Source organism: Otolemur garnettii, unplaced genomic scaffold (assembly GCF_000181295.1).
Source record: "Otolemur garnettii isolate 467f Iridium unplaced genomic scaffold, OtoGar3 scaffold00251, whole genome shotgun sequence".
NCBI classification, from domain to species: Eukaryota; Metazoa; Chordata; class Mammalia; order Primates; family Galagidae; genus Otolemur; species Otolemur garnettii.
Window position 1 is genome coordinate 1,183,876 of NW_003852646.1, and position 14,872 is coordinate 1,198,747.

General features: G+C 51.5%; 1 protein-coding gene across 1 annotated transcript in view; it reads right to left on the reverse strand.

The window, feature by feature from the left end:
- Positions 1 to 9,304: 9,304 nt before the first annotated feature.
- The window catches only part of RSPO4 (R-spondin 4), a 40,012-nt gene continuing 34,444 nt past the window's right edge, over positions 9,305 to 14,872 (reverse strand). The window contains exons 4-6 of the mRNA XM_003802639.3: positions 13,738 to 13,923; positions 10,625 to 10,701; positions 9,305 to 9,358 (exon numbers count right to left, since the gene is read on the reverse strand). Of these exons, the coding sequence (XP_003802687.2) occupies positions 9,305 to 9,358; positions 10,625 to 10,701; positions 13,738 to 13,923 (317 nt within the window). The remainder of the gene's footprint in view (positions 9,359 to 10,624; positions 10,702 to 13,737; positions 13,924 to 14,872) is intronic.

Sequence of the window (14,872 nt, forward strand, 5' to 3'; positions counted from 1 at the left end):
TGACTTAATAAACATCTAAAACTTCTCTTCTAATAATGTTCTTCAGAAAATGAGAAAGCAAGCCACTGATTGGGAGAAGATACTTGCAAAAGTTGCGTCTGATAAAAGACTTGTATCCAGTACACACACAGTGGGCTCATTAATAACAAATAATTCAGTGAAAATGGGGAAAAGATTTAGATACTTCACCCTAAAATAGATATTGGTGGCAGATTAGCACATAAAAAGATACTCACCTTTATTGGTTATCAAAGAAATGTGAATTAAAACCAGAATGGGCTACCCTACACATCCCTCAGAATGGCTCAAATTAAAAATAACTGAAAATACCAAGTGCTGGTTACAACTGGAACTGGGGAAAACAGTGTGTCGATTTCTTATAAAATTAAGCATATACTTACCATGTAACCCAACCGTCCCGCTCTCAGATGGAAGAGTAATGAAAGGGAAGTGGGAATGGGGTTCAGACGGGAGCTCGTATGCAAGTGTTCACAGCAGCTTTTCTCATAATCAGCCCAAACGGGAAACAATGGTCCACCAACAGGCGCATGGATAACACTGGGGTACTACAGAAAGGAATGAACTATGGATACGGGCGAAACATAGGTGCATCTCACAGGCACTGCATGGAGTTCAAGAGGCTGGTCGCCGGGGGAGGGGAAATGGGAAGGCACGCAGGGCAGAGAGGGGCCTCAGCAAATGGCCATAGGACTCATGATGCAGTGTCACCTTGGTCTTAAGAAAGAAAATGCCACTGGTGAGGGGCAGGGATACAGGGTGACAAGAGCCCTTCTGACTGTAGTACAGAAAGTATGACAAACTGGCACCCCTGAGCTGTGAGTCCCCGAGTAAGGGACTGAATCTCTGTGCAGCAGCTTCCTGTTCTGTGAAAGGACCCCTGCCCTGAGGGGCTGCCTGCTGAATGAACTATCCCTGGCACAGAGGGGCCCTCAGAGAGAGAGCGATCTGGTGCCCCTCGATGCATGCCTCCCTTCCTTCTCTAATTCATCCTACAGCCATTGCCCAAGAGTCTGCCATGTGCCACGGGCTCTTCTGGGTCCTGGGGTTATGGTGGTAAATGAGGCAGAGTCCATGCATGTAGTCTGGTGGGCGGGTGGGAGCCAAGCACAGTCAGGCAAAGGAGGCAGACTGTGATGAGGTGGACAGCTAGATAAATAAGATAATCTTAAGTCTCCTTAAGGGTTAGGTGGACAAATTTTAACAGGTATTAAATAGAGAAGGACTTGGAGAGGGGCATGATATTTAGATGAGGTTATCAGGGAAGGCCTCTCTCTCTGAAGAGGCAACATTCAAGACTTAGGGGAAGAGAAGGAGCCAGCCATGTGGAGAGCATGGGGAGAGCATTCCAGGAAGAAGGGATAGCAAGTGCAAAGGGCCTGAGGCCACAATGAGCTTAGGACACAAAAAGGCCAGTGTGGCTGGAGGGGGCAAGATGGAGAGGGTGAGAGATAACGTCAGAGAGGGAGAGGGGCTGATTATGGAGGGCCATGTGGCCACCATGACAAGTATGGATTTTACTCCAGGAATAGGGAGGCATGTAGCTTGTACCAGCCCTGATGTGGTCCTGGTGGCTTCTGGTCTCCTGCTTCCTCCTTGATGTCCTGCTCCACTCAGCAGTGAGGCCCAGCCTCCCAAACCGTTCCTCTTTCCTGTCATTGGGTAGATGGACAGGCACGACTTCTGCTCATTCAAAGCCATTGTCCCTGACGAAGTCTCCTGACATCGTGTGCTAATAAATGTTCCTCAGTTGAATGGAAGATGGACACTGCTGCTGTGAGGGACAAGAGAGCTATAAGCAGGTCCTCAGCCTGTCACATACCTGGCTGTGCCCCTCGGCCCCACCTCCTACAACCTTGGGGCTGAGTCTCAGCGGCTTCACTGTAAAATGGGAAGAGGGTGGCAAACCTGCATGAATAGATGCTCAACCACAGAGAAATGAGCTTGGATAGTTGACCCACAACCCCCAGATTGGCAAACTTTAGAAAGCCGGTAACTACCAAGTGCTAGTGAGGCTGTGGGAGTCCCACACTCCGCTGGTGTCTGGACTGGGGCAGTATGTACCCGGGAACGGCGAGTAGGAGTATATCCGATGACCTGGGTGCTGCTCTCCTGAGTGGATACCCCAGAGACATTCTTCCAAAGATCCAGAAGGAAGAGGCTGAGGATTACTGTGCTGCTGTTTGAGGAAGCCAGTAGTAGATGGTAACCCATGTCTGTGTCAGGAAAAGGAAACCGCAGGGGCGTCTAAGAAACCCAGGTGGATGTGGTGAGGAGAATGAAAGGTAGGAGGGAATCTGTAGATCATTTCTGTGAATTAAAAAAAATCTCACAAACGTAATACACATCCCTAAGCACTTTAAAAAAATTCATGCATATTCAAGGACAGAGAACAGAGCAAGTACCTGGGCTGGAGGGGAAGGGAAAGGGCAGGGTGGCATAAAAGGGAAATTCAATTCAATTCAATGTAGCAAAGGGCAAGAATTGAAACAAACAATGAACTCTCAACTCTTGGCACCCAAAGTCCAAATAAAAAAACAAGTAAGGAAAAAAAGATAAAATGGGGATGATGGCAGGATGGTGACGGGAGCACCTTTGCATGGGGAAGCCACGTGGCTCCAGTGAGCTAGAGTGCTCTGAGCACTCAGCGGGCTGGCACACAGTGGGGCCAAGCAGGCTGATGTGTGCAGGGTGGGGGTTCTCCCCAGCCGCCTCGCTGTGCTCAGCCTGTGTTCTGGACAGGGCTGCCATCTCGTGGCCTAGACTGTGATACGACTCAGACAGAATAGAGATGCGCTGGGCCCGAGGCGTCAGATAGAACGTGGAAGGGTGGGAGGGAGAGAGAATCACAGGAGAAAAAGATGGCGGATCAGGTAACGCTTGCTGGAGGAGGGGCGGCAATGCGGAAGGACAGATACTATTTGGAGTCAAGGAAATTGACAGGTGAATGGAAGAATGAATGAAGTTATTATACCAATTCCTGCCATTACTTAGCCCTATTATGTGCTGGGGCTTTACACACCTTCCATCATTTCATCGGCCCACCGCCGCGCCATCCCTGAGAAGGGGAGTTATTGCTTTCAGCCTCATTCATGGCTGCAGAAAGGGAGGCCCACTGGTTAGGGAAAGGGCAAGTAGCCAGTGGAGGCAGAGCTGGGATAAACACCCAGTTCTGTGTGACGCACTGGTGCCTTCTGCCCTCTCCACTTTGGGGCAGACAGAGACACCCCAGTGTGAGCAGTTACGATCCACCCCTGAGTCTACCTGGACGTGTCTCAGCAGAATCTCACATCAGGTTTCCACAGTGAGTGGAAACAGCACCTGTGTGGGCAGAAGGAGGGCCACGGTGGGGCAGTGGGACAGCATGCTGGGGCAGGGGCAAGCAGCTGGGCACCACACTCTGGAGTCAAAGTTGGGGGCTCACTTCTTGAGTTCAAGGACATGTGTCCAAGACACTACTCGAAAAATGCTTCATTCTGGAATTTATGTCAAAGCCATTTGAATCCCTATTAAGGGTGTTTAAAGACCAATTTTCAAAATGTCCCTGAAGTATTTCATTTTTCTTTTTTTGTACTTGGAATATATTTCCATGGTGTAACATTCAAAAGGAACGGAGAAAAGTAAGTCTCCTTTCGACCCACTCTGACCTCCCCGCCCTGAGCAATCACTGTTGCTGATTCCTAGTGTGTCTTTTCACATGTAGGTTTGCACAGGCGTGAATCATGCTCACATGTATTTCCTGCCTCCACCTCTTCTCCCTCGTGGCAGTCTACCACGCACATGGTGCCACAATTTGCCCTCCCCCTAAAACCATCTACCTTGAGAATTGCCCCCGTGGCACATGTCAGAGGCTTCCTCGTGCTGCTGCTAGGTGTGCGGCCCTCCATTGAGTGCAGCGAGCTGCGTCTTAAACAGATCTGCTCTACACTCTGAGGATCTTTCCAGCTTTCTGTGCCATGCATCCAGGTACGCTTGTCATTTTGCACGGGGGCCAAGCTAACTGGAGGATAAATCCCTAGAAGTGGATTGCTACTGGGGTGGAGGACATGGGCATTGAAACTTCAATAGAGGCTGTCAGCTCATCTTCTGTAGAGGTCGGGCCAAGTGACCCTCTCCCGAGGAAGGTAGGGGAGAGTGGTGGCTTACCTCCAGCCCAGCCAAAGCCCAGTGGTTTCCATTTTTGGCTTTTTGCCAGTCAGATAGGTGAAAAATGGTAACATTGTGTGCTTTCACTGCCATTTAACATGAGTGAGGTCCCCTGCCTTTTCTGGGGTTCAGAGCCATTTGCTTCCTTTTCTGGATTAAGTGGTTTTGGCAATACAGGATCCATGCTGAGCGGCGGAGCTTTGAACACATTTATGTCACGTGATGCTCACCTCCTTGGGCTGAGTGGGATGTGCCCCTGGGGGTTCCTTGTGCAGGAAGTGGCCACCTGGTGGAGGGCAAGGGTTTTGTGTTCTCATTCTTCTACTCACTTTCTGAGCCTCAGATTCCCTGTCTTTGAAAAAAGGGAATGGTGACAAAATTCCCTTCAAAGGGCTCTGGGAGGATAAATTGAAATATTTAAATTCGACTCAGGCTTAGTGCTTAGGACATGTTTGTTGAGTGAACAAATGAAATACATGTGATAATTTAAAAAAAATTTATTGAGGACTTACTAGGTATTTAACCCTTTCCCATGTATGAGCTCATTGAAATCTTACAGCAACACCATGAGGGGTACCCTTATTATCTCCTTTTAAATATCAGGAAACTGGCCAGACTTGGTGGCTCACGCCTATAATCCTACCACACTGGGAGGTTGAGGTGGGTGGATCTCCTGAGCTCAGGAGAAACCAGCTTGAGCAAGAGTGAGATCCTGTTTCAACTGAAAATAGAAAACTAGTGGGGCATGGTGGTGGGCACCTGTAGTCCCAGCTACTCAGGAGACTGAAGCAAGAGGATCACTTGAGCCCAAGAGTTTGAGGTTGCTATGAGCTGTGATGATACCATGGCACTTTAGCAGGGGCGACAGAATGAGATTCTACCTCAAAATAATAATAATAATAATAATACTAAGGCACAGAAAGAAGTACAGAATCTTGTCTAAAGGCTCATGGCTGGTCAGTGGTAGTGAGGGGATCTGTGATCCCCCTGTCTGCTCCTACCCATCTCACTCTCCTGTTCTAATGTTGCAAAAAGGCCCTCCCCAACCTTAGAGGCATAAAACAGCCATCATTTTATTATGTTTGTGAGTTTTGAGGATCAGGAGTTCAAAACAGCACAAGGTGGGTGGCTCATCTCTGCTGGGACCCTAGCTGGAAGGACTCTGCAGCTGGGGGGCAGCAACAGCTGGGCCTGGAGGACACACTTCTGAGTGGCTTTTTCAGGGGCAGGTCTGGCTGGACAATCTATTTCACCTCCTGGATGGCAGGTCAAATGGAAAGACCTGGCTAGGAGTGAAGCTGGGTGTTGAGGGGGTTAGAGTGGAGGAGTTGGAAGACTACAGGGCTGAGTCACCATGTTCTAGGGGCTGGTAGTTTAAGAGGCTAAGAAATTCAAAGGTCGGCACGCCCAAGAACAGCTTCTCCCCCATTCCTTTACACATGCTGTTTGCTCTATCTAGGACTCCCTCCACCCCATCCAGGAAATGTTCTCAGCTTGGCAATCTGGTCCTGGAGGAGGAGCTCCCTGGCCTCCAGAGGTGGCTTTAGACAGGATTTGCTGTCCCTCCTCCCAGATCCTGCCCTCTGTGGAAGCTCTTATCACACCAGCCGAATTGAATTATCTGCGTACTGAGGGCTTGGGGGACAAGGCCAAGGTCTTTGTCACTAGTACCCAGCACAGCACTAGATGCACAGTAGGCACTTTTTGTACATTTAGTGAATGAATGGATGGACAAGACTAATGGATTACGAGTGACTTCCATTTGGGCCTCAGTTTCCTCTTCTGTAAGGTTGTAGGGTTGCTGTGGAGGTGGCAGGAGACAAAGGATGGGAGAATGTGGGGTTCATAGGAAGAATTGTAGTTATGATTTATATGGAGGAGAGAAGAGCAAAGGAAATGGGACACCGTACCTGAAGTGCTGAGCAGTGTCCGGCTCATAGTAGAGGCTCCAAAAATACGTGATGTCCTCATCTTCCTCCTCCTCCTCACTGCTATTTTTATTACAAGAACGCACATTAGAAGTTAGAAGGACAATGTAGGATGGGAAATGTAGTAATCCACAAGTCACCTGGGGCAAGAAGTCAAATCACGGTGACTCTGGTGACTCGTGTGGGATGTTGGGCTCAGATTCTCTCCCGAGTCAGATTTTGCCTCAGTGCAAGGAAGGGCCTGGGCCAGGGACCTCCCGGTCTGACGCTCTGCACTGCTGCAGGCGCGATTGAAACCACTATTGCAACGGCCGTCCTTTGACCTTAGGCGGGAGACAATCTCTCCCCTGCCTCCAAAGCCCTCCACCCTCCGGCAGGCCTGCTGGGAGAGAAGAGCGTTAAATCCTCCCTATTTCAGAAATGCGCTAAATTACAGTCCCAGCTGCTTCCCTGTTTTCGGTTGAGTGGCTCCCTCTAGTGGCACAATGTGGGATGACATGCAAGGCAGGGGTAAAGTGTAGGTGGGATGGGGCCAGGATGAGAGGGAGTGTGTGTGGCTCACCTGGAATGGGGGAGCCGGAGATCAAGCAGAAATCTCCAGTTCAAGCCAAGCAGCATCGGGAGGGCCCAGAGCAGTTGAATATTCCTCAGGGGTTTGTCCAAACTGCCCCTTCTTGGCTGTGCCCCCCTCGCCAGTAGCTGAGTTCTCTGTGAACTTATTCAAGATTCGCCTGTAATAGGCCGGGCACGGGGGCTCATGTAGAGTGAAATCCTAGCACTCTGGGGGGCTGAGGCAGGTGAATTGCTTGAGCTCAGGATTTTGAGACCAGCCTGAGCAAGACTGAGACCCCATCTCTAAAAACAGCTGGGTGTTTTAGGGGGGCACCGGTAGTCCCAAGCTACTTAGGAAGCTGAGGCAAGAGGATCCAGCCCAGCCCGCCAAACAACAATGACGGCTGCAACCATAAAAAATAGCCGGGCTTTGTGGTGGGCATCTGTGGTCCCAGCTACTTGGGAGGCTGAGGCAGGAGACTTGCTTGAGCCCAGGAGTTGGAGGTTGCTGTGAGCTATGACACCGTGGTACTCTCTAATTAGAGTGACAGAGTGAGACTATCTCAAAAAAAGAAAAGAAAAGAAAAGAAAAAAGATTCGTCTGTAAGAAGGCAGGCTGTAGGTGGTGACCACCCAACAACAGAGGGTCTGCATTGCACCTCAGTCCTCCAGGGAATGTGACAGAGCTTGCGATTAGGAGCTGGGAGCAGAATGCTGGAGATCCAAAGGTTACAAGAGGGGCTTGGGCCTCCAGGATACTTTATCTTCAAATTTGGAAGCATTCACAAACCAGAGGACCAGGCCCCCTGTGGGGAAAGAAACTGACCAGGGAATTGAAGGATTGGGAACTTCCATTCTTATCTTGATCTTTTAGAGCTGCGGAATTTAGAACCTTCAGCATCCTATAATTTAAATCTTTTTTTTTTTTTTGAGACAGAGCCTCAAGCTATTCACCTGGGTAGAGTGTCGTGGCATCACAGCTCACAGCAACCTCCAACTCATGGGCTCAAGCGAGTCTCCTGCCTCAGCCTCCCAAGTAGCTGGGACCACAGGTGCCCACCACAACGCCCGGCTATTTTTTATGGTTGCAGCCGTCATTGTTGTTTGGCGGGCTGGGCTGGATTCAAACCTGCCACCTTAGGTATATGTGGCTGGCACCTTAGCCAGTTGAGCCAAGGTGCTGAGCCTATAATTTAAATCTTAGCAGAAAACTCTATATAGAATATATATATATGTGTGTGTGTGTGTGTGTCTGTACACACACATGACACTAAACTCTATAGAACCAGATCACTGCACTTCAAATCTTAACCCCCAGCATTCTAGCTGGAAGTTATCTGAGTCCCATCCTCCCCCTCATCCCTCAGCTTATCCTGCAATGAATAACTTTGTTCACAATTGGCTGGGGCCCTGAAATCTGAAGTTTTAAGAAGCTTCCCAACGGATGCCGTTCAGCCTCCCAGATTTGGGCAATAGGTTTAATCCAGCCATGCTTCCTCTTCATCTATGAAATGGGTAAACTGAGGCCTAGAAAGGAGGAACGAGTTGGCCTGGACCCAAGGGAAAGTCAGTGACAGCCTGGAACTCAATCCTTATCTTCTCAATGCATCAGGAGCCCAAGGCATTTAGATGGTTTCATGGGATTGTCAGCATCCTAGATGCCCCTGGTCACTGAGACATGGCATATAGAGCACAGATAGGTTCCTAGAGCCACTGAGAGGTGCTGGGGGGTATGGTGTTGCCCTATTTTTTCTTTTTTCTTTGAGACAAAATCACTTTGTTCCCCTGGGTAGAGTCCTATGTTATCATCATAGCTCAGAGCAACTTCAAACTCCTGGACTTAATCCTACTGCCTCAGCCTCCTCAGTAGCTGGGGTTAGAGGCGCCCACTACTATGCCTGGCTAATTTTTTCTAGAGATGAGGTCTTGCTCTTGCTCAGGCAGGTCTTAACTCCTGAGCTCAAACAATCCTCCTGTCTCGGCCTCCCAGAGTGGTAGGATTATAGACCTGAGCCCTGGCACCTGGCCAGGGTTGCCCACTTCTGCCTCTGGCTGAGCCACTTCTTTGAGAAGGACCTGGGGAATCTTGGGGGGTCTCTCCTCTTTTCTCAGTGACCCCCCCCCCGGCTGAAAATCTACCCTGTCCCCAATGCACCTTTACCCCTCTCAGCCTTGAGCATTCCAGTGAAAACCATGCCGCATATTTCAGATTCTGCTACTCCAAACTCATCAACATCACGGTTTGGTAACCCAAGAGGCATTTGCAAGTTTTTTTCTTTTCTCTTTATTTTAAAAAAAAGTTGGATTCTTGAAACAACAGAGCATTTCAGAGGCACAAACTTGCAGAATGGAAGCTGGTGGCCTGGGCACAGTTGGAGTGGCTCTAGCTGTCCTCAGGGAGCTGGGAGGGAGGAAGTGAGAGTGAGGGTGGGCCTTGGGGGCCAGGCCTCCCAGTGGCCAGCAGAAGCAGTGCCGGGGATCCCCGTCTGTTACGTGAGGGCAAGTGTGAGGGTGGGATTGGGTATGTGACATTCGATCACTTAGAGCTTCTCCCCTAGCCTCCTAACCACCTTCCCTCCCAGACTACCCTGGGGCCCCTTGGGGCTCAGGTACTGGGTTCTGGTGCCCACTGCTGCTCCTGGCCAATGAGTCTCATGAGCTCAGGCCAGCAGGTAGTGGCATGTACAAGTCTGGAGCGCCCCATCCTGGGGGTTCTGGAGAACAAAGGAGGAAGGGGGAATTATGATGGCAGTGAGAACAAGCTTGCTTCTAAGCTCAGTCCAACCTGGAGGGTCCTCCCAGTGTTCTTCCTGCCTGGGAGAAGGGGATGTCACAGTGCCACACAAATGCTCAGGGTGTCAGTGGTGGGTGCAGGTGAGTGGGGTGCTCATCCCTTGCTCCTGTCCCAACAATCTCCTTCATCCTCTCCCGAGAAGCCCCCCAGAGTCTCTCAGTAGTGGATGTGCTGAGTGGGCAACCATCAGGCAGAGGCAGAAAGTGAGGGTTCCCTGTGTGACGACAGGCAAATCCCTTCCTTCTCAGGCCTCAGTTTCTCCATAGGGACAACAGGCAGGAGGTGCTGGGGTGAGGAACAGAGTGACTGGACAATCTCAGCACGCCTTTCAGCTTCGATGGCCTCTTCTGGGCTGGGCTGGAGGTTTCCTCAGGGGCGACAGCCCCACCTGACCCCGGGATCCCCAAAGTCCTAGAGAATCCGTCAGCTTGGGGTGAAACCATGAGAGGCAGCCTGGTGAGGAGCGTGGATGGGGGTGCAACAGGCAGTTTCCAGGGGCTAGGGCCACAGCACAGGGCTGACAGTCCAGCCAGAGGACCTGTCATGGCTCCTCTATGGCCAACTGGGGAGACCTGTCCCAGCCAGGCCTTGGGGGGCCTTGGAACATCTTCCGGTGGGCTCTTAGTGGAGCTGGTGGCTGGGGGCTGTGGAAATGGCCCCCAGGGATTGGCCAGAGGCTGAGGCGCTTGCAGCCTGGGTTCTGGGGTCCCCTCAGGAGCAGAAGCACAGCGCTCAAGAATCAAAGAGCTCTGCTGTGCTGTGGCCTCACCCCAGAACAGGCTCAGGGAAAGGCCCAGAAAAAAGACGTTTGCTTTCCTTAGGGAGTAGACAGAGAGCTGCAGGGAGGGCCTGGGCTCGTGGTCTCTCTCCTAGTGAGTGTGGGGGTGTTGGTGGGGGACATGAAGGACAGAAAGAAGGGAAAGAGAGACAGATCAAAGGAAAGATAAAAAAGAAGAGGGTGGAAGAGAGGGAGGAAGGAAAGAGAGCAAAGTAGAGATGGAAGGAATAAAGGAAATAAGGCAGAAGGAAGAAAAGGTAGAGGGACAGAGAAAAGAGGGAGGAAGAGGGAGGATACACAGAGGAAGAGGCCGGGGGAGAAGGAGCAGAGGGCAGAGGAAGAGGCAGGGGAGAAGGAGCAGAGGGCAGGCAGCAGTCAGGGCTGGCGGCTGGCCGGGCGCGGCCGGGCCTGGGGCCTGCGGTCCAGCTTCCTGTCCTTGCGCGGGCGCCGGTCCTTCCGGCCCTTCTTCTGGCTGGGGCTTCTCTCTGCAGTGAGAGCACAGGGCCCGTGTCTGAGGCTGCAGGGCCAGCAAGGTCCCGGCAGGCTCCCCAGTTCTGCAAGACAAAGGTGCCCCACCCACCCCCTCACAACGGGGCCCAGGACATCGGGGTGTGGACCTTACAACCCCTCCTTTGTAGAGTTTGCAGGCTGGGTTACCCCAAACTGAATGCCCTTTGCTCCTAGTTCTTTAGGAAGAGAAGGGCACTAACTCGCTATGGGCCCCCTGTACTGAGCATCTGCCCTGGCCAGGCCTGAAGGTCCATATGGGAACCCAGGTCAGGACTTAAGTGGCCTCATTCGGGGGAGGGGGTGACCCTCCCAGGTGTATTCACTTTGCTGTTTACCAGGCTGTTTGCTGGAGATTCAACACTTTTTACTGGGGTCTCTACACCAACTTCTCCACTCACCTCCCTGCCAAAGGCTCTGCCCTTCAACTAACACAACAGCAAGAGTGATGGTAACTGAGCTTTTAGCTACTGCTGGTCACAGCACCAAGTGCTAAACTCACAACTGCAGAGAGGGGCAGGGACAGCCCCGTTGCCCCATCTGACAGGAATGGAGGGGTCCCCCCCACTCAGTACCCACTGTAGGCTAGGATGCAAACCCAGGGCCTAACTCAGAGTCTTGACCCCTGACCCCCATGGAACTAGGGTCTAACACAAACATCTGGTTAGCCCCATTTTCCAGATGAGGAGTCTGAGGCCCAGCCAGGGGATGACCTGCTCAGTGTCACAACCTGCACTGGAGTTTCTAGAGTCCAGCCCAGATTGCTGGGAGAAGTGGATGGAACCCCAGCACGCTCTTTCTAAGAGCAAAGAGGTCTGGTCATCTCTGTGCTCAAACTTCTCCAATGGCTCCAGCTCATGTGGCAAAAGGAGCGAGTCCTCGCCTTGGCCTGCCTGGCCTGTGCTTCTGCCTGTCCTCTCAGCAGCCTGCCTCCTCCTGGCTCACTCTCTTCCAGGCCTCAGCCCTGAACCTCCACACCTTGCACTGAGCACGCTGGCCACCTGGAATGTTCTTCCTAGCGGTTGTTTGTCATTATTATTATTGATGTGAAAAAGAGAGGTGTGGTTGGGAGCCAGGCCAGCCCCAGATTTCTGTTTTATGGAGTGTCTCCCCACCTAGGCCATTTGCACACAATTTGACCCCCATTGAGTCCTCCAAAGGGAGCTGTGTGCCCAGCTGAGGGCACACAGCGAGGTGGTTAGAAACCTCAGAGCCAGTGGCAAGGGGCAGCAGTTTCCTTTCTCAAGTGTCAACTATAGGAGTCAGCTGCAGGGCAGGGGCAGGGGCAGGGTCAGCCTCTCAGACCAGCCTGCCAACTTCTGGGGCTCCCCCCATGCCTACTCTGAAGCCAGCTCCCACTCTAAGCTCTGGGGCTGACTGCGTGTGCAGCTCTCAGGTGGGGATGGGGTGTAGGTGCTGCCTGATTGGCCCTTGCCAGCTCTGAAGGTGGGGATGTGGGGGTGCATGTCTTTATATCATGTCCCAGTGAATGCCTGGTCACTGCCCATGCACCCCTCCAGTCACCCACCCATCCCTCCACCCACCTATCCACCCACCTGGCCATCCATCCCTCCACTCACCTACCTAGGCACCCAGCCAGCTACCCTCCCACGCTCCCATCCATCCACTCATCCTACAGATGTTACCCGGATGCCTGCCCATTGCAGGCCTGCTCGAGGCTCCAGAGAGACAGCCATGAACAAGGCAGAGTAAAGGAAACAGACCCTAGACCAGCAAACGCAAGCAAGAGCAAGACCGCTTCAGAAAGATGTAAGTGCTGTGACGTGACACGATGGAAAATGATGCAAGAGGGGGCACTTCTGGAAAGCTGCTCCGAGGAGGAGATATTTGAGTTGAGCCCCAGCTGACGCAAGGAGCCTCTGTGGGGTTGTTGTGAGAATTGGAGTCATATTTACAAAGCACTTAGCATAGCGCCAGCACATGATAAGTGTTTTATCAATGGTTGCTGCTGTTATTATAATTATTATGTTATTATTATCATTATGATTATTATTATCATTATAATTAATAATAATAATTAGTATTACTTTTCTTGGTCTTTCAACAGCCAGTCAACTACCAGCTCTCATATACTATCAACAGTGTAGCCACAGCAATGAAGGCTACAGAAATTGTCCGCCTGCCTGTGTAAGTGCTTCCCTGGGTCTGGCGTCTCTTAGTTTCTCTGGTCCCATCTCAATTTCATTCTCTGTCCCTAACTGCCCACTATGGCTCCTAAAGGCCCCCATCTCTGCTCTCTGCACTTCCTACCCAGATACCATATATTCTGAAACTAAAGGAGTCTCTGGGTTCAAACCCTGGCTCCGCCACATCCCAGCAGTGTATTCCAGGTGGCTGGGCTGCAGGCCCCTGCTCCTTCTGCATGACTTTAGATTCCTCTTTGCACATCCAGCTATGTTTGAACACCAATCCACATCACCCTGGCTGTGTGACCCTTGGCCAAGTGACTCAACCTTTCTGCGCCTCAGTCTCCTTATCTGTAAAATGAAGTTAATAATAATAATACCTTCCTCATAGTGAGATCGTGCAGATTAAATGAGTTGATGACTGTAGGAACTTAGCACAGTGCCTGGCATATAGCACCTGCACAGTTAGCACTGCTGGTTCCATGTTGTTACTGCTCACCATTCACATCTTCCCAGCCATGCTCTGTGGCCTTTCTTCTGTTTAAATCAGTGGTTCTCAATGGCTCCCAGGGGCATGGGAAATCTGTATCTTAGGGGCTGCAGTGACATTTAGTGAACAGGGACGGGGTGCTGCCTGACAGGTGAAAGGGTTAAGAACATCTGACAGCTCTATCCTCCTAAAGCATTTGGGACTGATCCCAGCAACAAAAATCCTCCTTTGAAAGGACACTGGGAGAGTGATGTGTCCACAATGATATGGCCTTTCGGGCAGCCTACATTAGAACACAGGGGGCAGTATCCTGATGCCACTCAAGTCATCTGTGGGTCCTGCTATCTGCAGCCCCACATGCTTGTCCTGGTGCTCACCTCCATGACAGCGCCTCTGGATGGGACATTTCCTTGACTCAGACAGCACCTGGCAGGTGGCTGCCTCTTCCCGCCCTGTCTGGGTGGCCTCTCGGACCCGGGTCTCCATTCCCCAGGCTGCACCACATGTCTTCCCGTTGTGTGTGCAGGGGCTCCAGCTGCCCCAGGGGCTCAGTTCGCACTCCTCTGTGGGGTGAAGGGAGAGACAAACAGACAGATAGACGAGTCAGCTTCAGATCCTTCAGATCCAAGGGCAAGGCCTGCGGGGGTCAGGCCCCTAAAGACACCATCTCCACCTGCAGGGGACTCAGTCTATAGGTAATCAGAGGGGAGACATTTACAAAGCTACTTCAAAAAGCCTGAGGTAAGAGCCGTACTAAAGCATAGATTGCTGTGGGCCAGAAGCCAGAGCAACCGACTGTGGCGTTAAAGGGGAAGGCTTCCTGGGGGAGGTGACACGTGACATAAAGGGACTGTCTGGCTGTAAAGAGGAAGGCTTCCTGGGGGAGGTGACACGTGACATAAAGGGAGAGCGAGCAGCTCTCAGGTAGCGAAGGAAGCAGATTCTTTACACAGAGTGCAGAGCCTTGAGAGCCCAGCCAACCATGTCTGAGAGAAGGGGAAGCTTGAGTGGGGGTGAAGGTTCTGGAAGGGAGGACAGGGGAGGAGGCTGGATGGTTGTCTAGGAAATGCTCAGGACCAAAACACAGGTATTTATTTATTTTCGAGTCCAGGTCTCTCTGTTGCCTGAACTAGAGTGCAGTGGCATTGTCACAGCTCACTGTGACCTCAAATTCCTGGGCTTGAGCTATCCTCTTGCCTCAGCCCCCTGATTAGTTGAGACTACAAGCAGGCACTACCAGGCCCAGCAAATCTGTGTTTTGTAGATATGGGGTATTGCTGCGGTGCTCATGCTGGTCTCAAACTCCTGGCCTCAGATGATCCTTTCACCTCAGTCTTCTAAAGTGCTAGGATTACAGGTGTGAGCCACTGTGCCTGGCCAGGACATGAGTTTTGAACTTGATCAAAACTGTGTGCCTTTGATTAATCTCAGAAAGCAGAAGCTGGCTCGGCGCCTGTGGCTCAAGTGGTTAAGGCGCCAGCCACATACACCTAAGGTGGCGGGTTCGAATCC